Source organism: Hevea brasiliensis, chromosome 14 (genome assembly GCF_030052815.1).
Source record: "Hevea brasiliensis isolate MT/VB/25A 57/8 chromosome 14, ASM3005281v1, whole genome shotgun sequence".
Classification (NCBI taxonomy): Eukaryota; Viridiplantae; Streptophyta; class Magnoliopsida; order Malpighiales; family Euphorbiaceae; genus Hevea; species Hevea brasiliensis.
Genome location: NC_079506.1, coordinates 15672666 through 15698537, shown reverse-complemented (window position 1 = coordinate 15698537; position 25872 = coordinate 15672666). Strand labels below are relative to the sequence as shown.

The 25872-nt window shown below is 34.2% G+C and overlaps 4 protein-coding genes across 9 annotated transcripts; all 4 read right to left on the bottom strand.

Annotated features, from left to right (window-relative positions):
- Positions 1 to 2136: 2136 nt before the first annotated feature.
- On the bottom strand, positions 2137 to 4612 carry LOC110650335 (uncharacterized). 3 transcript variants are annotated; one of them, XM_058133998.1, is made up of 4 exons: positions 3705 to 4612; positions 3271 to 3363; positions 2823 to 2890; positions 2137 to 2480 (listed from the first exon to the last, which is right to left on the bottom strand). In XM_058133998.1, the coding sequence occupies exons 1-4, from the start codon at positions 4326 to 4328 to the stop codon at positions 2435 to 2437; spliced, it is 831 nt and encodes a 276-aa protein (XP_057989981.1). In that variant the 5' UTR covers positions 4329 to 4612; the 3' UTR covers positions 2137 to 2434. The 3 variants fall into 3 exon arrangements, with proteins under 3 accessions (XP_057989981.1, XP_057989980.1, XP_057989982.1); XM_058133997.1 differs by having other exon boundaries at positions 2144 to 2460; XM_058133999.1 differs by having other exon boundaries at positions 2373 to 2494.
- An 866-nt stretch (positions 4613 to 5478) lies between these two features.
- Positions 5479 to 17071, bottom strand: LOC110650334 (outer envelope protein 64, mitochondrial). 3 transcript variants are annotated; one of them, XM_021805270.2, is made up of 13 exons: positions 16610 to 17070; positions 16290 to 16442; positions 16062 to 16186; positions 15066 to 15191; positions 13717 to 13899; positions 13341 to 13485; positions 9755 to 9923; positions 9004 to 9153; positions 8709 to 8909; positions 7572 to 7699; positions 7429 to 7480; positions 6604 to 6673; positions 5479 to 5908 (listed from the first exon to the last, which is right to left on the bottom strand). In XM_021805270.2, exons 1-13 carry the CDS (start codon positions 16855 to 16857, stop codon positions 5826 to 5828), a joined length of 1833 nt encoding a protein of 610 aa, XP_021660962.2. In that variant the 5' UTR covers positions 16858 to 17070; the 3' UTR covers positions 5479 to 5825. The 3 variants fall into 3 exon arrangements, 2 of the variants coding, with proteins under 2 accessions (XP_021660962.2, XP_021660964.2); XM_021805272.2 differs by having other exon boundaries at positions 9004 to 9138; positions 16610 to 17069; XR_002493928.2 differs by lacking the exon at positions 7572 to 7699 and having other exon boundaries at positions 5833 to 5908; positions 16610 to 17071.
- Positions 17072 to 18451: 1380 nt separating this feature from the next.
- Positions 18452 to 22331, bottom strand: LOC110650337 (probable protein phosphatase 2C 9). Of its 2 annotated transcripts, none has more exons than XM_021805279.2 (5): positions 21755 to 22331; positions 20445 to 20684; positions 19763 to 20039; positions 19145 to 19299; positions 18452 to 18940 (listed from the first exon to the last, which is right to left on the bottom strand). In XM_021805279.2, the coding sequence occupies exons 1-5, from the start codon at positions 21791 to 21793 to the stop codon at positions 18800 to 18802; spliced, it is 852 nt and encodes a 283-aa protein (XP_021660971.2). In that variant the 5' UTR covers positions 21794 to 22331; the 3' UTR covers positions 18452 to 18799. The 2 variants fall into 2 exon arrangements, with proteins under 2 accessions (XP_021660971.2, XP_021660972.2); XM_021805280.2 differs by having other exon boundaries at positions 22286 to 22309.
- A 610-nt stretch (positions 22332 to 22941) lies between these two features.
- Positions 22942 to 25671, bottom strand: LOC131173344 (stemmadenine O-acetyltransferase-like). The gene has a single exon (XM_058135633.1). The coding sequence runs from the start codon at positions 24450 to 24452 to the stop codon at positions 23655 to 23657; it is 798 nt and encodes a 265-aa protein (XP_057991616.1). The 5' UTR covers positions 24453 to 25671; the 3' UTR covers positions 22942 to 23654.
- Between the last annotated feature and the right edge of the window lie 201 nt (positions 25672 to 25872).

Genomic DNA, 25872 nt, shown 5'->3' with positions numbered 1-25872 from the left:
TCGGTATTATTATATGTTCAGCATGCCCATGCATCACTTATATGCATATATTTATGTAGTTAAACTCTAGGCACGATTTATGATGCATTGATAATCATAAAGTGCCATGATGTTGTTGTGGTAATTTTGGAGCGGTGTCGTGCGTTGGCGTGCGTGTGATGTGGTGTGGACTATGGATAGGACGGTAGTCACGCTTGAGTTCTTGGGACCCGATCCTTCGAGGGTAGTCACGCTTGAGTTCTTCACTGGGACCCTCGATTTGGTTTATTAAGCGAAAGTCCGGCTTGAGTTCTTCACGGCACCAGTTGGATTTAAGAGAGTGTATAGGATCGGCCCCATATGTTATGATTGATGCTACAGGGTGTGTGAGTGCTCCAAATTACCTTTCTGATGCTATGATGTGAATTTATTGCTGATGTTGCATTTCACTCTACAGGGTGCATTAGTTTTAGATAGTTATAGAGATTATGGTTAAAATTGATATTTTACTCTCTGAGTCGAACGCTCACTCCTGTTCAATATTTTTTCAGGTTACAGGAGGATTTTATTTTGGTTAACCTGCTTTTCTCCTTCGCAGGTTGTTTATCAATATTTGTGTAATTTTAATTACTCCTAGAATTTCCGCATGTGTTAGCAGTATTTATTTGAATTTGGTCTGTAATACTTTTATCATGTTGGACCTGTAAGCTTAAATATGTTATGTATGTTTGATGGATTGGATGAGGGAGCTGAGCTCCCATTTATTTTATGTTGATGAGTATGTGGAGGGTGAGCTGAGCTCCCCAATTGAGTATTTATTGTGTTTACAGGTCGGGTGAGTCAAAAACTCCCCGTTGGAAAGTCCATTTATGGCGGACTCATCCGTTTGGTTTCTTGAATTTGGGCCCAATGGGCCTCAGAATTGGGTAAATGAACAGTTAAGGCTTACTACGGGCCTCGGGGGCTTTAGGCTGGCCCAGGTCCTAGTGCCGGTCCGGCCCATAGGTTGGGTCGTGACATGAGATTTGGAAGGAATGGCAAGTTGGCACCTCGGTATATTAGACCTTTTGAGGTTACTGATAGAGTTGGAGCAGTTCCCTACTGGTTGGAGCTACCACCCAACCTTTCTCATGTTCATCCTGTGTTTCACATCTCCATGCTCAGGAAATACATTCCTGATCCTTCTCATGTGCTATAACCGGATGTAATAGAGCTGAAAGAAAACTTGACGTTTGAGGAGTAACCTATAACCATAGTGGACTACCAAGTGAGGCAGCTAAGATTAAAACAGATCCCTATGGTTAAGGTTTTGTGGAGGAGCCAGTCAGTGAAAGAGTGCATCTGAGAGTCAGAACGGGACATGCGTAGCAAGTACCCTTATCTGTTTAATGTGTAATCCTGTACTTTATTCTGCCTTGTGTGAAATTCAAGAACGAATTTTCTGTAAGGGAGGAAGAATGTAACATCCCTAATTTTTAAATTTATTATTTTTGGGTAAAAATTGATATTTTACTCTCTGATTCGAACGCTCACTCCTGTTCAATATTTTTCCAAGCCACAAGAGGATATTTTTGAGGTTAACCTGCTTATCTCCCTCGCAGGTCGTTTATTAATATTTGTATAAACCTGTTAACTCTTAGAATTTCTGTATGTATTAGAAATATTTATTTGAATTGGGTCTGTAATATAAATTGTCATTTTGGACCTGTAAACTTATTATTTTATGCATGTGTGTTGGGCTGGATGAGGGAGCTGAGCTCCCATTTATTTTTATATTGTTATGACTATGTGGAGGGTGAGCTGAGCTCCCCAATTGATTATATATTGTGTTTACAGGTCGGGTGAGTCAAAAACTCCCCGTTGAAAGGTCCATTTTATGGCCGGACTCTGTCCGGTTGAATTCTTGAAATTGGGCCCAAATGGGCCTTAGAGTTGGGTCAAGGAATAGTTAGACTTACTACGGGCCTCGGGGGCTTTAGACTGGTCCAGGTCCTAGTGTTGGTCCGGCCCATAGCTTGGGTCGTGACATATTTAATTTTTCTGTCATTCAATTTATTATACAAAACATGCATGACATTGAATTAATAGACATTTTCTAATTAATTTTAGAAGCAAATTACTTTATAGATTTAAAAAAAAATAAAAGAAAATTGTTTCCCATGTAAATTTCATAAGAAGATTTTGACAACTATATAGAAGTTTTGTTTATTTATTTATTTATTTTGAGAGATGTACAAAAAAAGAAGCAATGGTCTCATGTCATATAAGAAGCAATGGTCTCATGTCATATAAGAAGAATTTGGTTATATATGAATCTACAAATCTTGTTAGTGGAAGAGATGGTACTGATGAGTTGATGGAGATGTAACTGAATCAATGAGGAATGATTTTAAGTGCTTAGCAAACTCCTTGGCCTTCTCTAAGTTTACTGCATGCCCAGCATTCTTAATTACCACTAATTCTGCACTTTCTCCCACATGCCTATCACAAGGATTATGCACCTGAAAATGGTTAGCTAAAACTACAATAATTAAATAAATAAATAATGAATTTTCTTGCATAAAATTTAGAGTAAAATCTACCTATTAAGAGTCTCACATATATATATTTTGATTAGATTTTTCTTGTTTAGATTCGATCTATTATGAACTCAGAATACAATATATATGATGGTGTGACTTACTTATTAAATACATGAATTTAATATATTTATATTTTAACATAATGTGTCATCTTAATGAATCGAATATCAAACTATTAGTGAAAAGTTCAACAGAATTAATCCTCAAATAAGAATATATAAAAATAAATGACAAATTAATTAAGCAAGAGTTGAGTCTAACCTTTGTAATCTGTGCCCTAGTTCCAGAGGGAATATTTGATCTTGCTCTCCCCAAACTATTAACGTTGGCTGCTTGAAGGAGGGTGGGAATTATAATGTTAGTGAAATTATACTTCACAACATGGTAAAAATTTATCAAATTTTTACCAACACAAAATCTAGAAATCAATGAGAGCTCTCGTAAAAGTTGTTTAAATTAGAATTTTTAATTTCATTTCCACACCATAACTTTTCAAATTCTAATTCTAATTTCAATCAGAACCAACAATAATAATTAAATTTTAATCTCAAATTAATTGAAATCAGTTATATAATTTTTTTTTGTCATTAACTCTTAGACACATTAAGTCCGCATCGATATCCAAAACTTATAAGTTATTCAAATTCTAACTTTCGTAGAAATCAATAAATTAAATATATATATATATAGTCTGAAGATTGGTCAAAACCTGGGTGATCCTTGGTAGCTTAGAAAGCTTTCGACCCTTGAGTATAGCCTGAATTAGCTCTCTCTTCTCCTCAGCAAATTCTGTGCACATAACCTGTCCATGTAAAAAGATCACATACAGCGCGATTTAAAAGTTAGAATTTTGTAAGAATTAAATTCAATTGAAATATATAATTATTTATCTCTGAAATTTTCTTATCTCAAGTATAACAAATTAAATTTAATATGAAATTATTTAAAATTACATCAAATAATTAGATAATTATAGTACTATATCTGTTATAACTCAATATACAAATATGTAAGATTCATATATTTAATAAGTGTATATCACATATATAAGTCTAATGCATTCATGGCAGATCAAGTTTATGCATGAAAATTGTATCTTATAAATAACAAAATGAAACATAAATATGAAAAATGATCACTTACATCAATGTAATCTGCAAGAAAGAAAGAGGGGACTCCTCTGGTTGGCTTCACAAAAGAAAATTTCATCAACTCTCTTAATTTCTCTGGTGTCTGTGGCAATAAAATGCTGGCTGCTTCATCCAAATTTGATACCTTAAACAAACCATTTTCCATATCCTTTTCTTCCAAGCAAACCCCAGCACAACACAACACAATCTTCTCTACAGCCGTAGGAAACTGTGCTGCCAAGCTATACCCAACAAATCCTCCATAGCTGATCCCTACAAGGCTCATTCTATGCACTCCTTGTGACTCCATTAGCCTCATCAGACTCTGAGCTTGGAAAGATTCATGCCTTTCAGGCCTCGACGTGTAGGACTCGCCGAAGAAGAGGAGGTCCGGCACGTAGACGTTGAAACGATCAATGAAGTGACGGAGATGCTCACCGTATTGCCACATTGCATTGGCACCGAAGCCGTGGACAAGAACAAGGTTTGGTTTAGATAATTTCCTGGTTCTTGGCACCCAACAATGCATGATGGTGCCATCTCCGAAATCGGAGGAGATTGATCGGAGACCGGCGTTGCCAAATGAGTAACGATAGAACCAATCACGGGAAGCTGTGAAGCTGAAACATCTAGTCATGTTTGAGATGGATTATGAGAAGAAACTATGAAATTATATATACGTTTCAGTAAATCTTGTTAAGATCTTGGGTGCTTCTTGTTACAGAAATCCAGGGAAAGTTCAATATCAGGAAAAGAATAGGAGGGTGGGATTGAAAGAGACCCACAAATCCACAGATCCACCAAACTAAAGCAAAGCATAGGTTTCGCAAATTCACAAGCAAATGCAACAGGAAATAATTGAAGATGCATACGCCATTGCCCGAAATATTTGGTTGGATGAGAACAAAGCTCCTAAGTATAGTCACAGGTGGCTTATCTACGTAATTACGTGAACGATAGGAACTGTAAGCATGAGAAGTTTTGCTCTCCCACTCGACCAAGAACTGGAATTACAACACAAGAAAGATGTATATATGTATATACTTCTTCGCCGATCCTTTTTTAATAGTCAGTTTGATCAATTTAGAGAATGAATTCAATTTGATACTTAAATTTAACAACTAATGCACTGCATCGGTTGGTAGATGAGAGAGAGATATCTTTTTCATATAATTTGATGTTAAAAGTAAATGCCACTAATGTATCTAATATAAGTTTGACTTTATATAAAGTTAAATATTTATATTAAAATTTTGCACAAATTTGTGTAAAATTAATTAACTTATATATAATAAATGCATAAATTTAAAGTATAAAATTTAATAATTATTAAATTCATTCTCTTGTCAACCCCAACTTTTCATAATCACACTTAAAAAAAAAATTGAAAAAGGGACACTAATCTCGAAATCTCTTTAGTTTTGATAATAACTTCAATACTGTGTGCTTGCGATATAAAATTGTGAATTAAAAAAATTATTATAGGAAATTTCAATTTTATCTCTGAGCAGGAAGGGGGAAAAACACAAAATTTCGTTCATCCATTACTAAATGCCATTGCTTAGAGAACTCGGGGGAATTTATGAGCAATGGGAAACTGGAAGCAAGCAATGTTTCCTGGACAAAACGAACAACAATCCCTCATCCACCGTAGTTCAAGAACAAAGGCCATTGAAGCCTGGTAACCATCACAACAGTGATGGCTATTTTTTTTAATCGTGTATAATTCTTCAACTTAAATCCAGGATTGAACTTTTTGTAGAGTGAAAATGGAAATAAAGGCACTATGTGTTCAAAAGCTGAGGTAGTGTATACGTATTAAAATCTATCTGATAAGAATCCGCATCCTTTCTTGCCAGAACAAAAAAGCAACTTTGGGTATCATCTAGTCTACAGCCTTTTCACTGTTGTATTGAATCTCATCTGATGAGGAAAAACAAAAACCGAGGAAGCCTTTTTAAGTGAAAATACATTGATTAGAACAAAAAGGTATGCACAAACAGAGAGCTTCACGTCTCTTTCTTCTTGTTTCTTTTACACAAAATGTGTATATTGAGAGAGTACACCTTCAATTGAATCTTCAACAATGCTGTACTACTTTTTTTTTCAATGGGGAGAAGAAAAGAGTAAAACATCAACTCATCAGTTTTCTGAGTCTTCTTTCAGCAAGACTAGCTACCTTATTATGTGGTTCAAGAACAAGAGCACTCTCAAAATCTGTAAATAAGGAGAAACGAAATTCCTTGTAAGAAATAAGGGTGGAATAGAATACAACAATGAATACAAACAAAAGAAACTTTCTTTGTGTGTGCCTGTGCTTGTGTATCATCACCAAAGTAAAACCTCGATAAGCATGCCTTTTGAAACTCTGAGAGATTAAATCTGTTCTCCTAATAACATAAAACTTGATACGTAGGATGTTAACTTTCGCCCACTGGCCTTACCCTAAATAAGTCATGCACCATCTGCCTAACATACCACTCATCACTTAGGGAGGGCGATTGTAAAAGTACACCACCTAATTGCTTTCTTTGGTAACAAGCCTGATGTTAAAAACGCAGGCTCTTCAACTAGAAATGATCAAACATACAAGACCCTTGTTTCATTGCCAGTGCAACGGCATTGGATAAGATGTAGAAGAAACTAAGGTTCTAAAACCTTCTAATATGCAGGGAACAAATTTATTATTCTGGCTCAGATTGAGAGAGCTGTCAAAGGTTTTATATGCCCATAGGATAGGATTAGCAGTTCATGGCTCATAGAACTTGGAAGGCTACCTTGGCCATTAAATAAACTACAGCAGATAGTAAAGACATTTCATACGCCATGCATGAAGTAAATAGTAAAAGTAATTCTTCAAACATGGAGAGTACACAACAGAAACAGTTAAATAGGGTAAAATGATAACTCACCTCGAGCAGCCTCTTGATAGCGGACAAGTGATTCTCTAGCTGTTCCACGCCTCAGATATGCCTTAACATTCTGCAATGAAATAACAGAACATTGTTAAAATTACCATTCAACAATTTAAAATTATTTTCTGCACATTCACTGCATCTTGAGACTTTTCTAACAAACATTGAGATAAATTGGCGCCAATCTTGTTCAATAATACTTATCTGACAAAACTAAAACATAAATTTATTCAGGCCTTTAAAATTACAAGTTGCAAAGTTCGTTAATACAATTAAAACTCCTAAGTGTAGGTCAGCAACCAGGAATCTTCCTGAAAATCTGCAAGAATGGATACTGGAACTTCAGCATCGGTTTGCAATTCCCAAAATCAAGGTATGGTAAAGTGAAACCTACATTTTATTGGAATGTTTGGTTGGAATATATGCTAATCTTTGGTGAGCCCTAGGAATGTACATGACTTCAAAGTGCAGATATTAAATCTGCTCCTCTTACAGATTTGTCCCCCACCACACCCACCCCCAACCAAAATTTCACCTAACATTACAACCCATATTAAAATTAGCTAATTAATTAAAACATATCAAAGGTGCTGAGTTTATAGTAGTCGTCAATAGTTACTTTAACATCCCAAAAGACTCCAGTAAGATCCTTCTAACTATCATTAGTACAAGGTGATGCTTAAAAAAGAAAAGAGCAGGACCATTTTATATTCATTACCCATTCTGACTTAGTTGGATACAAATTCAAGGAATGAAAGGAAACAAATATAATAGAATAGAAGAATGTTTGTGCAAAGTAATCTTCGCAGTTCATCCAATCACCTTTTTATCAAGTGATATTGCCTTGCTGCAGTCTTCTTCAGCTTGCTGAAAGCTGCACATATTGAAATCAAATGGTAAGGAAACAATCAAGCACAGACAAACATAGTGAAAATACATGTTAAAAACCAGTTAAAATATCAAACCATCCTAATTCTAAGTAAGCTGCTGCCCGGTTGCAATAGTAAGTTGCATTTTTTCCATTCAATTTAATAGCTTCAGTGTAGTAATTAGCAGCCTTATTCCACTGCTTTCCCTTAAATGCAGCATTCCCCTGAAATGAAGTTTTTCAATAATAGGTAAAACCAAAAAAGTAAATTTACTTCATTTTATTTTGTTTGAAGGATAATAACAAAGTCTTCTCATACACTTGAGACTTCATATAATTAGAGGGGATGGGATGGGAAGGGAATTGCCATCAGAAATGTAATTGGCAATTTTCACAGAGCACAGTTTAAACACTAACAAAAAGATTATTTAAGTGCAAAACATTCCTAAATGACTAGAGCATAATCATACCCCACAATTAAACATTATACAGACTCAATGTTTGGCCTCCAAGGCACCAATATTCCCCTAGAAGATCCAAAGCCAAAAAGATAATTGGCAGTCTAATAGAGAGAAAAAACAAGATTTGCAGTTCATTAATGATATAAACCAAAATTGCATAGTTTAAAACCTAAAAGAGAAGGAAATAGAAGGGAGGTAGAAGCATGAGAAATCAAGCTATTACTCATGACCGGTTCCAAGCTTGTCCCTCAAATGTCAATTGTCAAATCACATCATTCATCAGCAACCATATCACTAGTTCCAAACATATGTATCAGAAGTAAATACAATGCCTCAAACTACAGTCCATGCCAGCCAAAAACAGAGGCTATAAAATAACCTCTATACATTAGTAAAAGTTAACAGCATGAATGCATGAAAAGCAAACTCCTCAAGCAGAAGTATAGCAAATTAGTAATAGTAAAACTTCAGTTTGTTTGTTTCCTTTGGAAAGGAAGCCATATATTCAATGAAAAAATTTCATTGACCAGTCATATTAAGCTTTCAAGTTAACCCCACAATTTTTTGAGTAAAGTATAGAAAATCACTTCTTCAGCAATTACCTGATTCGCTAGTACATCAAGAATGACATCAAATAAACAAGGAGGGATTTTTCAACTCAAAAAAGGAAGGAAAGGAAAGAAGAAAAAAATGGTGAACAAACTTTATTCAAGACATGTTAGTAAGCCGAGGCACTAATGTTCAAAATAGCAATATACTGCCAGTGAACCAACCTTTTCTTTCAGAAGTTCAGAGGCATCCATATTTCCATTGGTATATGGAAGTGGTGCAGAATTAGAAACAATTTCAACTTGCTCTTGAAGAGATGTGTACATGTCCAAAACAGTATCAAGAAGAAACTTATCAGCTCCATGGTACGAGATAAATGAAACAGAGATGGGGCAACCATCATGCTTTCCCAAGGGAACGGTAACCTGACAGTGGGATGCAAACATATAACGCGTACATGCAAATCAGTATAAAATTTAAACCATATGGATGAAAGATAAAAACTGATCACTAAGTTACCTGACAACAAGCAGACATGCTTGCGATGCTTGATGGTATCAATGCTCTATCATGAGCCTCTGCAGGATACCCTTTCTTTGCATTAAGCCTAAAGGGAGGATCTGCAACTGTGGGAATAACCAACATTCCATCGTCCTGCCAACAAGAAGGCTAAAAGACTGAAAAATAACAGCAAAAAATGGTATACAAATAAATCCAATCAACTAATCTAAGCTAACTTAAGTAAGCTTTAATAACAGCTACATGAGATCAGGAAATAAGTGCCATAGCATAATTGTTCTATTAATTGTAACAGAGAAAGAGAATCATTATATATTATAGATTGAAAGAGAAAAACCAAGTAGGTAATAACTACAGCTTCATCTCTAATGCCCTTGCTCTTTATATTATATACTTTTAATATCTGTATTATTCATTGAATTATGAGCTATGGTGAGAAGCATCTCACCTCTTTGAGTTGCAGTTATTGTGTACCAAGTGTTGTAAATATGATGAGTTTCAGAAGTGCAAAAGGAAGTCAACCATTTTCATGAATCACTTATGAAAGCATCACAAACCTAGCAACAATACTATTAGGGTCAGAAGCATAACGATAAAATATCAATAAAAAGGGCAGTTAGTAGTTACACAAGTGAAAATGCAGTTAGGTAATTCAGAAACTTCAATATATCAAAAAGGAAATATCCAATTGCTTGAATTGTATGCAACCAGACAAAATACTAAGACAAAACTGCTAATAAGATTGTGATACCTTTAAGAGACTTTGAACACAAGCTTGCGTCTCAGTCCGGATTTTGTATAACGTCTTTACGTTCTCCTGTTTAGTATTAATAGCTGCAACAACATGATTAGAGACATCAGGTGCTAACTTGGGTTTCACTGATTTAACCCATTCTTCATGGTTTGTTTTGAATTCACATCTGAAAAACAATATATACATTACAGATGTTAGTCCAAATGAAACAAGGCCAGAACTAAAGTGCAATGCCACCAGGGCTTTGTCCCCACATCCAAGGATAGCAACGAAGGACAGCAGTAAAGAATTTGACAAATAGCATGTAAAAAGCATGGGACTTGACTTCTAACATTTGAGAGCAAATAAGAATATTTATCAATAAGCTGAAGAACTTTTGGGCAATTTTCTCAAAATGAAGACTTGCCAACAAGTAAGCATAAATCAGAAATGAGACTCATAGCCGAGGAGGTAAGATGATATCTAAAAAATACCATATGAGTTAGAGTTTAACAGCCCACTTTGTCTTATGCTACTATTAGCAAATTAAACTCACTATAAAAAGGCATAATGTGAGATTTTTGCACATTTGGCTGTCCCATTTCCCACTGTGGCAATAAATCCAGTGAACATGTAATTTCGAGGTTTGGAAACCAGGATTGCTATAAGTTTTGGGAACTTTAGCCTTGGAACAGTAACATGGTAAGCACTGAGCACCACAACCATGCATCCCATAGTTCATACTTTCAACGACACTGACTGGTGTGCAGTAAATATGGAAAGTGGATCTTTCACATTGAACTTGAAGATATGTGCCTCTCTTCAAGCTGCTTTAAGATTGACCAGTTTATATGAAACCGTACTAAAATGACTTTTGGAGGAGAGGAATTACCTCTACCGGTAATTTTAGATAGGCTAATTAAGATTCTTCAATTTTGGCATATCAGACAATACTTTCTTAGCATTTTTGCTAATTTTTGCAGATCTCATATTTTGTAAATGACATTCTAGTTTTGTACATGGTCTAGTAACTTGTCTTTATTCTTCAAAACCACTATTATAATCATAGTCTTGTTATAGGCAATTTACTTACACACCTACAACATCTTTTCCAACAATAACATTACAGTTGTAGTTTTCTTCAAGGCACCTGTTATGAGTAAGGAGTAGAGCAGTTAGGAGGTTAGTCCAGTAGTTAAATAGGAAGATTCTATTGTACTAGTCTATTGTAATTACTCTCCAGTCAATTGTAATTGTAGAGAGCAGTTATAGGATCCAAAGAAGTATAAATAGGAACTTAATTGTAAAGAGGAGACTATCCAATATCATTAATAATCAAAGATATCTCTCATCTCTGAAATATTCTCTTTCTCTTCTCATCTACTCTCTTCTCTTTTCTCATATACTTCTATTCTTTCCTCATCTATTTCTATCTCTCTCTCTCTCTCCCTATTCTTCTGTTTTAGTAAGTGTGCAGGCTTATATGTAACAAATTGGTATCAGAGCTGTTAGATTGATGGGCAACTACTGAAAATTTTTTCATGGGAGTTGCATCTATGGCAGATTACTCTTCTCAAAATACCAGGTTTCTTCTATTATTCTCTCTTCTTCTCTTCTTCCCTCTAATTCTTCTTATATAAAACTCCTTCCTTCTTTCCCTCTATTATTCTTCTTCTTCTTCCTCTTGTTCTTCTGTTCTTACTTTTCTGATCTATCCTCTTCCTCTCTTGTTCTCCTTTCTTCTATTTGTCTTCCCTTTCCTCTATTCAGATTTCTTTTCTATTCTTCTTTCTTTCTTGAATTCTTAAATCAAATTTTTTTCTTCTGTCACTTTCTGGTTCTTTCTTCTGTTTCTTTCCTTTAATTTTTCACTTACTGCATTTCAAGAAACCTGTTTCTTGAAATTCTTGGAATTTCTAGAAACCTGTTTCTTCCTCCACCTTTTCCCTAATTTCTTCTCTTTATTCTTTCTTGAAATTCTTGAAATCCTTGTTTCTGTATCAACTTTTCTTCCCAATCTCTATAATTTTTCTTCTCTAAGAAATAAAATTTTCCAACATCCTACTCAGCCTTCCACAAGATGATCATGGAAGACCATCATTGGGAACAAAAATTACTGGATAGGATTATGGAAGTTGTTGAAAGAGGATTAAAAAGGCAGGAAGAATTGTTATTACAAAAATTAGAGAAATATGATAAGTCATTTCAAGAGAAAATTGACAAAGTGGTGGAAGCAATTCAAGTGGTAAAGGAGAATGTTGCAGTCTTTGATAATGAGGATCCACTTCTTGAAAATTCAAGTGAAGAACAAAATGTCTTTGATGAAACTTCCAATAAGAAAGAAAAGTGTATTGAGATGGAGCAAGATTAGGATTTTGTTTTTGATTTGTCTAGTGCAAGAGCGGAATACCATGAGGAGAAGGATAAAGATGGTGATGATAGGAAACTAGAGTTGACAATGGGGAATGCAGAAGCTAAGCCTGAAATTCTTGCTGCACAAACTTTTGGGGATGTTCCTGACAACAAGAAAGATAAAGAATCTACAAAAAATGTGGTTACTGTAAGCAAGTGGCAGAATTTTAGGAGCCAAGATAGTGAGTTCAGTTGTTGCAATCCTATAAGTCTCATAGAAAATTAATGGGAAATATCAAGAAGGCAAAGGAAGAAAGTTCAGCCATCAAATGGTATTATGATCTTTAAGGAACAAGCAAGGAAAATTTGGAGAAGAAAAAGAAAAAAAAAAAATTCTTTGTTCATTAACAGTTCATACTATCACCTGCAACTTTTAACCAATTCTATGGGACATTTCAGCTGAAGCATATGATGGAAGTTAACATTTGGTATTCCAAAATTCAGGGAATTAACTGGCCAGCAAAGAAACTATGTGGGATTCTCACATTTTGTCAGCTGATAAGAAGGCAACACCTAAAATTCATTTCAATTTCCAACATTTTCTTCATGAGGACAAGAATGATGCCAAGGAGTAGGGAATGTTATGAGTAAGGAGTAGAGCAGTCAGGAGGTTAGTCCAGTAGTTAAATAGGAAGATTTCATCGAACTAGTGTATTGTAATTACTCTCCAGTCTATTGTAATTGTAGAGAGCAGTTATAGGATCCAAAGAAGTATAAATAGGAACTTAATTGTAAAGAGGAGACTATCCAATATAATAAATAATCAAAGATATCTCTCATCTCTGAAATAGTCTCTTTCTTTTCTCATCTACTCTCTTCTCTTTTCTCATCTATTTCTATCCCTCTCTCCCTATTCTTCTGTTTTAGTAAATGTGTAGGCTGATATGTAACAGCACCATGTCATGGCCCTAGCACTACTAGGTACCAAAAATGATGCCGAAACATCAGCTAAACTTTAATTAAACAATGCTCAAAATGTTAATGGAGACATGACAAACACCCATAGAAAAAAGAAAAAAGAAAGAAAGGTAGGAAAAAAGAGCAAATCCATAATCAATATCAAGAGATTATATCAAATTATAAGAGAATTAGAAAAATGTTCACCACAACATGTCAATTTGACAACAAATGAATTAATCAATGCATGCACACAACACACACCTAGAAAAAAGATAAAAATATTCCAGATTACCTTTGTAATGAAACCATCACAGAAGAGAGAGCTTTCAGAGTAGATGTTCCATTTTCCAGGTTTGTAGATTCTCCACGGAACCCTTTAAGACTCGGTACATTGGAAGCAATATACTGATCCAAGTTAATATGCTTTGGAGGCTGGTCTGTGCAATCAACAAGACAATATATCAAGCTCAGCACCAGGAACATAGTTACCCACCCACCGCCCCACCCCCCCCCCCCCCAAAAAAAAAAAAAAAAAAAACCATCCCCACCTGCAACAATTTTGATTGAGGATATCATTGCATTGTATCTAGCATACCTTATTTGGTATAAACTATAATGTTGATGTTAGAGAACCATAACCAGAAACATATTGGAGCTATGCAACTTACACCCAGACAGATTTCCAATCGCTTTGCTAATAACATATTCGGACTTGTGCTTGGGGACCTTAGAAAGCTGAAAAAGATCATCAGCAAATATAAGGCGCCTCGCTCTTCTGGTTTCCACATTATTCAATTGCAGTAAAGCATATCCAACACGATGTAATACAGAAGGATCACGTGCAAGCCATCCTAAAGAATGTCATATAGAGAAAGTAAAGCATAAATGAATAACTAGGAAACAAAATAATATTTGGAACAAAGATAAAATAATGGAAGTCCCTAAAAAACTCAAAGAACTAGTAAATAAGCAAACCAACCAGAAACACTTTTATAGTTATTCAAAACTATCAAAGTAGTTGACTAGGAGTAAATGAATGTGCACAGACACCATTCAAGTTATGAAGATTCAAATTATTTCAACTGTTACGTAAATAAACTCCAAATAATGCAGAAGGAAAAGCAGAAAAAGAGTTGTGGTTTGGAAATTGGAACAGCTGAGCACTATGGAGCCAAGTATGCAAACTTGCTCATTAGTCCAATGATTATCCCCAGGCTTGAAAAATATATGAGCTAAGCTAAGAACCAAGCTTAACCTTAAATCTCATGAAGCCAATGCGCAAAATACAAACACAAACATATTGGGTTTGGTGCAGAATGTGCACCATAATGATGAAGAAACCACATAATTACCTGATTGCTCATTTCTGAGGATTTAACCCAAAATCGTTTAGAGTCGAGAAAGCGAATCCATATAGCCGACCCCAAATTTTTGGGAAAAAGACTTAGTTGAGTTGAGCTCTTGAATTTTAAATTGGCTTGTCTTAGTTTTAATGGTGTCTTTTTTACTGCAAGTGTTGGGGCGAGTCTAGTCTTGATTGTGGGCATTTATTAGAGCCTTCACATGATGAGCTTGTGTAAGCTCAAAAATAATCAGATCTCAACTGATGCAGGAGCAGCCGAAGTCCTTTGTAATAAGGAATTTATTAAGTATTCTTTTCCTTCTTTATTTAGGATTCTTGTTAATTAAGTCTTTATTGATTAGGATTAGTTCTGTGATTAGGATTTATCCTATCTAGAATAAATAGGTTGCTGGTAGACTTATCAGTGCTTTTTTTCTTTGGTATCCAGAATTTTATCAAGAGGTTTTTTATGAACCTTAATTATCTTTTATTTTGTTCCAACCACAATCAAGTCAACCATATTCTATCCTAATTGCTGAGATCTAATTGGCTTAAACTCTTCTGCTACGTCATTAACCAACAAAGCTAGAACACCTAAATATTAGGTTTCATTCGGCTCATTTCTACCTTTTTTTTCCACAACATATTTACTGCAAAATGTAAATATATCCATACCAATGGTGTCCAAACTTTGTGAATTTGGAATAGTTCCAATCATAGATACAGTCCCATGGGATGGTCGAAAGCCAAAGATTCCACAAAACGCTGCTGGAATTCTAATGCAACCAATTGTATCAGTACCTGTAAAAATGATAAGAGCCTTAAAAAATCAGATTGGATAATTTAGAAGGAAAATCACCTGTGCTAGTTGCACATGGAATAGGATCAAGTCCAAAGAAACCTTTCTTCTAACTAAAAGAAGAGAAGGCAACTCACCAACCCCCAAACTATAGCATGCTATCATGTTTCTGTATTTGGTAGTCACGCGAGAAAGCAATACAATAAGCATTAAGCAATTCCTGATAATTTCTGGTGCTTTGGTATGTCAAGGGATCAAATTTTGATCATTTTCTGTTTTTGTTTTGAAATTTTGTAGAAAAGATTGTTACAAGGACAAGAAGACTCTAATAGTTAACCACAAAAGGCTCATGCATTGCTTGCAAAAACCAGATTTGTTAAAAAAGATGGAACACGATTCTGCCGCTAAAGAGTTGTTGAAACACCAATCCTTCTCGTAACTAGGTGGGTTGGAATAGTTCCTTTAGATTTCAACTGACCTTTGATATATTCTAGTAGTGGGCCATAACATAGTATGATAATAAATGCTGTTGAGCATTAGTGTACTAAAACCACAAGTTTCTAAATAATTACCCATTTCAATAGCAACCAAAAAAACAGAGATGACTCATACCAAGTAGATTGATATTCCCACTAACAATTTTAATACTAAAAATTCAAACTACTTTCAAAGCCAAATGAGTTCTTTGGAAATTTTCGAATAGATTATTGAACCAATTCCTCTGATCACATAACATTCAAAAGAGCAATCTATCATAACCCTCCAGTTATATGGGGGCACGGTCGTCCATTAGCATTCAATTTGCACATCTGATTCAATTCAAATTATTATTTGGTACTAGATTCATTCAACAAATAAACAGATGAACTTACCCACGGCAAAATCAACAAGCTCAGCTGCAACAGCCACAGCAGAACCGCTAGAAGAACCTCCAGGGACAAATGATGGCATTTGTGGATTAATAGGAGTTCCATAATGCATATTCTCACCAGTTATCCTAATGTAACAAGCAAACCAAAAAAATAAATAAATAAATAAACAAAACTTGGCCCATGCAGGCACATATGTAAGAGAGAGAGAGAGAGAAAGCAATTTTTTACCCCATTCCTAATTCATCCATAACAGTTTTGCCAACACAAGTAGCCCCATTCTTCAACAGGGCAGTAACTACCATCCCCATCTTCTCAGCAACATCATGCGTTCTCCTCCAATCAGGATTCCCAAACCCCGTCACATAACCCTTCACATCAAATCTGCCATGCCCACAATAAAAGTACACATCAAAACATCATAAAACTTAACTCTTCATTCTTCAACAGAAAACTATTTTCAAACAGTACCATTACACATACAAATAACAAATACAAGCAATCTATAAACAAATGAATTAACACCATATTCAGTTTGAGAGAAGACATACATGTCCTTGATGGCAAATGTGAGACCAGAGAGAGACTGCTTGGCGGCAGGAGGAGGAGGTTGAGGGAAAGGAAGAATCTGGAATCTTTCCACGAATGCTCCAAAGTCCTCCCGGTTCATCAACATCGCCTTCCGCCTCCGCCGCCGCGTCTCCGCCAGCACCACGATTCCCGCTACAGTAACGCCGATCACCACCCATAACTTGGGATTCGAAGCATGTTCTTTGATCAGAGCCAGCGGTTTTGTCATGGTAATAATAAATTACAAAGGAAATGATCGAAAGAGAGCAACGAGAGAGGGACTTTGGGAGGGTTTTAGAAGGAGAAAAGGAGGGATTTGGTAATTTTGGTTTACATGGCTGCGTGCTATCGTGCGACGGGGCTACTGTTAAGGTTCAGGTGAAGCGGCCCCGTGCAGAAGACGCGCGAATCTTCTTTCAGCTGCACAATACACTTGCGTGGATATTACTCCAGAGCCGAGCTCGGCTCGAAGCCCCCTTTTTATTATAATTGAAAATTAAATTAAATTAGTAAATTTTGATCATACAAATAAAAAATTTTATATTAATAATTTATACTTATAATTATACTTTTTATTAATAATTTGTATTTAATAATATAAATTTTCTAATAAATTCAATTTGATTATTATTTTAAAGCATTAAAAGTTTGGTTTGTCATAAATTTTTAATTTAAATTGAATTAATTAACCAAATATTCAGCCCTGTTTTAATTTAATTAAAATTTTAAAATATAAAATATACAAATAATTTATTATATTATACTTTAATTTTTGAAATTAATTATTTTTGTAACATTTTTATCATTGGAAACCAACAAAAGGACTTTAATTAAAAGAAAAAATAGAGAATATATTCTAAAAAAACTAAGAATTCAAGGACCCATTTGATCATGCCCTAATTTTGGAGATTACTAACCTCCATATTATTAATCCATGATTAATATTTTCATTTGAAATTAATTTTTTAGGCAATTAAATTTCTAAAAAGTGATTGTAGGAATGGAATGTTGTATAATTATTATGTTTAATTAAGTTATGGGAAATTAACAATAAAGTGAAGTTCTAAAAAAATATATTTATTATAAATATATTATATTTAACATTCTATAACAACATTATAAATATCTAATTATATATCAATATAATAAAATTTGTTATAATATTTATATAAATAAAAAATATAAATTTTACTTAAAAATGTACTCAATAAATATAATGTATTAGTTAATAAAAGATATAAGATTAAGCAATTTTAAAATTAATTTTTATTAAAATTTAAATAATTATATATATATACATGTCAATTTGGTTACAATTTATTTTTTTTTTTAACTTTTAAAAGACGAAAAAAGAAGTTTTTTCATTGTATAATATAACAATTTTTAATTTTTAAAAATCATAGGATTTCTTTTTTTTTTTATTTACCAAACTTATCTATCTATCTATAAAAATAATTATATAGAATAGCTTCAACCCTATCAACTGATGATGATAAAATGAAATCCGCTGCTCCAATAACGATTTATTAGTTTCACTGAATAACTAAATGAATAACTAAACAAAACAGATAGACATTTCTCTTCGTCTCAGGTCCATAGATTTTCTCAATTGAAGGATCTCTTATATGGATAATATAGGTTCGAGTTGACTGGGCCTAATTCTAATTATTTTGTTCCTAAGATATATATATATATATTAAATGATATCCAAATTGAAGTTAAGGGAGTTTTAAGAAAGAAAATGAAATTGAATGGCAGTACTGAAAAAATACCTACATAGTAAAAACATGTTTTATGGGTATAGAAAACCAGAAACATTCTCAAGAGCAACATTTCAACTGTATATTAAAATATTTTTCTATTACAACAGTTGCACAGTTTTACATAAACACAACCATCTCCACAGTGCTTCATCTCAAGGTGCAAATTGCAAAGAAAAATCAAGGTATATGAATCTACACGCACAAGCAAAAGCAAACCACACAATTATACAGAGAAGGGGAAGGGAAAGAAATAAGCTATTTTGAAGTAATTTTTAGAGTAACAGGACTTCATGAGATTTCAAACTGGTGTTAGCCTATAGAATTGGATCCCATATTATAGCAAAACCCTCATGTTTGTGTCTTAAGTCTATGATCGATCAGGTCTAGGCAAGAATTTTCTCTTTTGCTTTACCCATTGAAGCGAACTACAATGCAGGAGATATCATCCTTACTGCCCTTATTCAATGCCCCTGCTGCTAGTTGCTTGGCTGCCCTCTGTGGATCTTTTGTCTTTCTTGCAATATCAACTGCCTCTTGATTAGACATCACCTTGAATCATCAACCAAAAAAGAATTAAAGGAGCAAAGACGTAAGCACAATAAACATAAGGTGTAAGGTTCTCCCATCAACGTTCTTTGTTGTAATTCTTTAACAAAATCCTAAGCATTGAATTTCATAATAGAAAGAACATCACCTTTGCAAAGAGAGAGAGAGAGAGAGAGAGAGAGAAAGAGAGAGAGAGGGACAGATTACCTTCCATAGACCATCACTTGCAAGTATGAGAACATCAGCATCTGAGTCAATAACAGTATTCTGGATATCAGGGTCAGAGCGCAAGTGTGATTTGAGATTCTTGTCTCCAAAAGCACGAGAAACTGCCAGCTGACCGTTCACTCTTGCAACATCTCCTGAGGCAATACACCAAAAATGAACACACAGTGGTTGTTATGGCAGAAATAGAAATCACAAGGAAGACTATCCCATGGAAATCTGAGATTATATATTGATCCATATTCCATAATCAATAATCAACTTACAAACCAATGAATGAAATCATGCAAAGACAAATGTAGGCATTCCAACTTAAACCAGATTACACCACTTCCTACCCTTCATGGTGAAATGCAAATTCTACAACTTTATTTATTTATATCACATCAGTATGCACACAAATATGTACAGTTGTAATCATACAAAAAGACATATAGCCATTTACTAGCAGTCTGAAATTATCAAGCTCTAGTACGTAACAAGGAAAAAAAAAAAAAAAAGAATACTCTTTAGATTTGTATGTCAAATAGAAATCTTGTGCATTTAAAATCAACTTTATTTACAAGAACAAGACAGAGGCCTCAAAATTTGTCAAGCAACCTGGCATGTTCGAGACAAAGCCGCCTTTCTTCTCTATGCTACCCCGCTCAGTGTTTGGCTCATGATCAGTTGTCATCTGTATTGCTTTCCCTCTTCTTGAAAGAACTGCTCGAGAATCTCCAACATTTGCAATCCATAACTTCTGGCCATTAATCAGAATTGCAGTGACAGCCGTTGACCCACCAGATCCCAAGTCAGGACTATGTGAGAGAATAGCCTGGTCTGTCTTCTCATAGGCTTTTAAAATGGACTTGTTAGTATCTGTCCAAAACTCCTCCTGCAATTCATTGCACAAGTTAAGGCATATGCCTTCTCTAAACATTCATGTAAGTAACATTATGATGTCAAAATAAAATCAAAGCAAATTCTGCTTATTTTCAAGCCATTTTCTTACAGGAGGAAAAACTTCCAGTAATATTTTTCTTTCAACATATATGAATAACATCACTGATAAGTGTCATGATAAGTTGTTACATAACCTTCATTTTTTTATGGCATGGTTATCAACATGATCATTTTGCTTCTGTAAATTTCATGAATAGTTTTTCATTTTGTGGAGATGCTCAAAACATCAAGTCCTAGTGTACATGGGTGGCTTTTAATATAACATATTCCTTTTACTGATTGGGAAATAAAATCTAAAAGGAAAATATGTAAACAAATAAAACTCATTTCAACTCACATCCTTTAAGATATTGTTAAACAAGTTCTTCTGAAGATAGGCAGGTACACTATCTCCTAAATGCCCATCATAGATAGCAAAAAGTCCAAGCACATGTCCTTGGATCTGAACAAACTTTGCAACATGATAATCCTCCATAGGATGATTTGCTTTCCCTTTCACTAGGCTAAAGCCATATTTAGCAGGGCCCTGATGGCTCCTGCCCTTGCCAGAGCTACATGAAGATTGCCCTCCTACAACCTGAAGAGAAGATAAACAGTAAGTTCATATTAAACATGCATAGTTTATGTTAGTAAAATGCCAAAACAAATGTCTAAATTCAGTCATCACTATCAAAAAGTTCAATCCCCTAATTTTATTTGATCATTAACACCAAAAGTTTAAGAACTACATGCAACAAATAACTATTCCCATATCATTATATCTAAATTCAGGACAGTGAAGACCTTTATTAAGTGAACTGATGAAGTTTTCTATTCACCATGATCTGTGAAAAAACAATTTAAAAGAAAAACAAAAGATGAATTTGACCTTAAAAGACTTGAGCAGGTGATTTGATAGTTACTTCTAATATGCATATCATTTACTTCATTAATCTAGCTCTCAAGGTAAACAAGATTTGATCTATAAGCTGACAAAACTGTTGCTTCAATAGAAGGGGAAAAAAATTAAATTACATTCAAGTATTTGAATATAGCTACTTATCTTCGTGGCTGCAACATCAATTAGACATATGAACAAAAATTTTGCACAGCATAGAAGAGGAAACCTAATCTATCCAGCCTACCCTGTTAAGCACAGCAACCACCGAAGAAGAAAGCAAATTCTTCCTTATAATGTAGAAGGAAGCTTAGAATTGTTGACGATTCTACTAACGTTCATATGATACATACACAGCAGCAATGGCACTTCCATACATTATTTTCAGGATAAACCTCAAAAATCTAAAGAAATTTAAATGTGACTAGAAGGTACCCTACAACTACTTGTCTCAGCAAGATTCTTCAAAACATGAGGCCAACCAACAGTGCAACCACAATTTTATTTCAGCAAAATAAGCTTTATTAAGAACACACAATAAACCCTATTGTTAGTTTGCAAAGCCTATATAACAAAGGGCAAAAGGAAGACACAAATATATGAGAAACCAGCTTTACTTTACTGTATCAAATGATTATTTTGGAATCCAATTGAACTAACAAAGAAGCCTAGTGCTAAAGCCTATAAGAAAACAGAGCAATTTAAAAGAAACTCATGTATAGATATAGAAATCAAATAGGAAATTGACGAAAGGTCGGAGATGTATTAACCTGATTATAGACAGAATTACAGCAACATAAATGATCCATATAATTCAGCCCTACCTTACCACCTTTCTCTTCCTCTCAGCATCTACTTATCTCTTCTAACCTCAAAAACCTCAACACTCACAAAAACCTCACTTATAAGATCATCAATTCCACAACTTGCGCCATCAAAAACAGCAATTATAATAATCTAAACTACAAAATCCAATTCCAAAAACCACAAAAATCCAACAAATGCCAAAACAAAAGAGAATCACCAACTGGGTATTCAAGAAATTCCCTTTCCAACCCACCAAACACCCAATTCTACGTGAAAGAAAAATAAAGAGTTGCCCAGGACTTGAATTGCCAATTCTCGAGTCCTACCTATATTTTATATTCATATACACAAACAAGTTATTTGTAGAAATTGATGTCTATTTATAGAAGTATATATCAGTATTTATTCAGAAAAAGAATCAATCTTTGAAGAAGAGAGACCAGGTAGAGTCTACGAGGGGCAAAGGAATTGGCTTGCCAAAAGGCAGAGCTTACCCTTGTTGACTTTTTGTTCTTTTACGCATGTTTTGTTGTTTATTACTATTTTTACCCTGGATTGTCATTATTCCAACCTGTTTATTTTGAGGTTTCCATTTATAAGTTTCTTACAGCTATGGCCATCTTTTTCGCTTTGAGCCTGAATGGGTCCTTTTCATAAAAGTCTGCCAATTTTTCAATCGGTGAACAATTGTGAAAAATTATTATTTAATCTGTGCATTTTAATTAATTTTATTATTTTAAAAAATATATTTTTAATTTTTATTTTTTAATTCTTAATTATTTAATTTTGTCATTATTTTTGAAGTATTTTTTTTCTCAACTCAATTATTTATTTTATATGATTTAAATGATATAACTATTTAATTTTATAATTTTAAATTTATTAATTATTCAATTTAATTAATAAGAAAATTTACTTTAAAATAATAACAAGAACTAAATAATTGATAAAGTAAATAAGAAGGGTAATATATTTTAAAATAAAGAAATTAAATAGTTAATTTTATTAAAATATAAAAATTAAATAATAATTTTCCTGTTTATAATAATTACATAGAAATTTTTGGTCTTAAGCTTATATTGAGAAGACCAAATTAGTTTACCAAATTTCGTCATAAAAAGGCTGCTAGCACTAACTGTTTGGCTTTTGCATTTAATATATATTTCAAATATTTCAGTGACTGGTCGAGAAAATAAAATAATTATTATTCAATAAATGCAAAATTTGCATTAATGGGTACTTGCTATTTATATGTTTTTCACAAAACTCAAAATCCATGCTCTAAAATGCGAAAGGCATTTTAAGAGAAGTGGTTTGAGCAATGGGTACCCTTATTTGCAATTATTTAACCAGTACATGAAAGTTCATGTTCTTCAACTGAAAGAAGCAAATTCAAGAATATCTGGGTTTTGTTCAAGTTGGGTCAGTTCTTCCTTGGGCCTCAATCCCCTGGCCATCACTAGTATCCCAGAAAATGACACCATTTTCCTGCTCCATTGTAGTAGTTACCCAGTTGGGCTTTCCCCAACCAAAATCAACTTCATAAAATGCAAATCTACGCCAACTGCTAAATTTTAACATCCTGACCTTAGACTTCTTATACACTTCCCCTAATTTTCTTTTAAAAAATCCAGCCATTTTCAATCTTCATGGAACTCCCTTGCACCCTCGTCTACCTTCCTTATCGACTTGCTAATTTTTTGTGCTAATTCATTATAGTCGGTTGATTTACCCACTGAGCATTTTGCTGTTGTGACTTTGCAGATATTTCCTATACATTGCTGTGGCAAAGGTGGATTCAATTTCTTTCGCAGATTCACCACACTCATTGCCACATGATAATCAACGGTTTCATCTGTTTCTCTAGTTGCAGCCATTGAAGCACCCCAAATTAGTGCAGGTACAGCCTCGTAACGCGTTAGTCAACGTTAACCAACCCGGATTTAGTCCATTGCCAACTCTTTCTCTTAGAGCAGCAATCTTTGAACCATCAAACACAAACCTCTTCGTCGCAATTTCAAATAAGAATTCTTCGTTTGAACAATCAGCCCACCATGATAAGCCTTCTGCTGTATCAGTAGGAGGAAAGAGATTGGTGCAATCCAAGATCACACCATTAACATCAGTATCAGCAAAACGAGCAACAGCACCCCAGCGTTCAATAAACGATGCTGCTGTCGATGCATCAGCAATCAAATGCTTAATGCGGACAACAATAACCATCCCACCACAACTAAAGTAGTTCACTTGAACAGCTAAAATTTCCCCGGCACAATATGGAACAGAATTCTCATTTGGCTTGCAGGGCAGTAGTTGCTGCGGCAGTTCAAAGTGAGGTTGCTTGAGGAGCATAGACAAGTCAGCAGCTACACTTGCTTCAATGAAACTTACTCCCTCATCATTGCAATCAATCCCAGAATTGTTCACCTCTCGTCCAGCAAAAGGGTAAAAGAGGGTTAATGTCTGCGACAAGGATTTCTTAAGAAGACATGATCTTTGGCTGGAATCTTGGCCATTGGAAGGGTAAAAAAGAAGGACAGGGATATAACGCTGAATGGCTAGCTGATCAATGACGGAAAGCTTGTGAGTTCTAAGGTGGTTTGGAGTTGGAGAAGAAGGCTTAATGGTTTCTTTGGCAATGATTTGGATTTCCATTTTCATATCTATTTTCTTTAATGAAAATCTCCTACCCTTTCTATGAAACTGAGAGATTCTCCTCTAAATTCTGTGATAAGAAGCCAAGCAGGCCTTGAAGTTGACATATTCTGATCAAGAAAATGATGTTTATATATACACAGGGCCGCATTAGCGATCCAATAATTAAACAACTGCGTGATTGACCTGGAGATGATTAAAGTGGTGGGATATCCCATCTCATTCTGATGCCAAATCTCAAGCCTTTATCATTTAAATAGACAAAGATCACATAAAGGTGGTGGGATATCCCATCCCATTCTGATGCCAAATCTCAAGCCTTTATCAGTTAAATGCAGCTGAAAAGTCATGCTGGGAGACAACTTGAAGAACACCAGATTGTTCTGCAACTTGATGAGCAAGAGATAAAATAATATAATATTGACAATGCACGGACCATTTCATGCCATCTCAATTCTCAAAAGTACTAAACACGTCAAGCTTTCTATAATCAGTTCATTCTCATAACAGATTAAGATTGTTGATTTTCCTGAAGCAATTTTACTTAAAGAACTCTACAAGTTTTTTCAAAAAAATCAGGAGAATACAATACCACAAACCATGCTAATATAAGTGAGGACTGTTCATGTTCCTGACCCAGAATCATCTCCCAGAGAGTGGAAAACCTGAAACCCTGCAACAATTTAAGAAACTTGTAAATCCTACATCTCATACAAATACCCTTGTAACCCTGCAACAATGTTTTGTGGTTCATCATGATCTCTCTCTTTACATGCTCATCAATATGGAAAATCAAAAATACAATACAAAAATATATGAATCCAAAACCCTGCTGCTGCAGCAATAATAATGCAAATAAAGAAAAAGAAGCTGCAGTTGTATCCTGTTTTATCATTACATTGACAACAGCTTAGCCAAACCATATTTTAAGTTTTTTTACTGTATATAATCCCGACTACAACACCTTTAATACTTGCAAATACACAAGTTTTTCCAACTGCTGGTGCTACCCCTTAACACTATTTTATACAAGGAAAAAGAAAAATCACTTATTTTAGTGAAAAATTACATAACCAGATTAATCAAGTAATTTATTATTAAATAATGGCAAATTTCCATTGAAATGTGTAAATTATTCGTTTTCTTATGGAAATTCTTTCTACAAAAAATTTCCATTGAAATGTGTAATTTATCTATTTCTTATGTAAATTCCTTCTAAAAATTATACATCATCATATTATGATCTACATAAGGGAGGAAAGATTACTTACTCGAATGAAATATTACGTAACTAATTAATTGTATAATTTTCTGGATAAAAATGATTATATAATTTTTTTCATGAAATCCAATAAGTTTTTATTAAATCTGTAAAATATTTATTTTCTATTTATGTTTTTAGAAAAGTAAATATCTCTTTAATGTA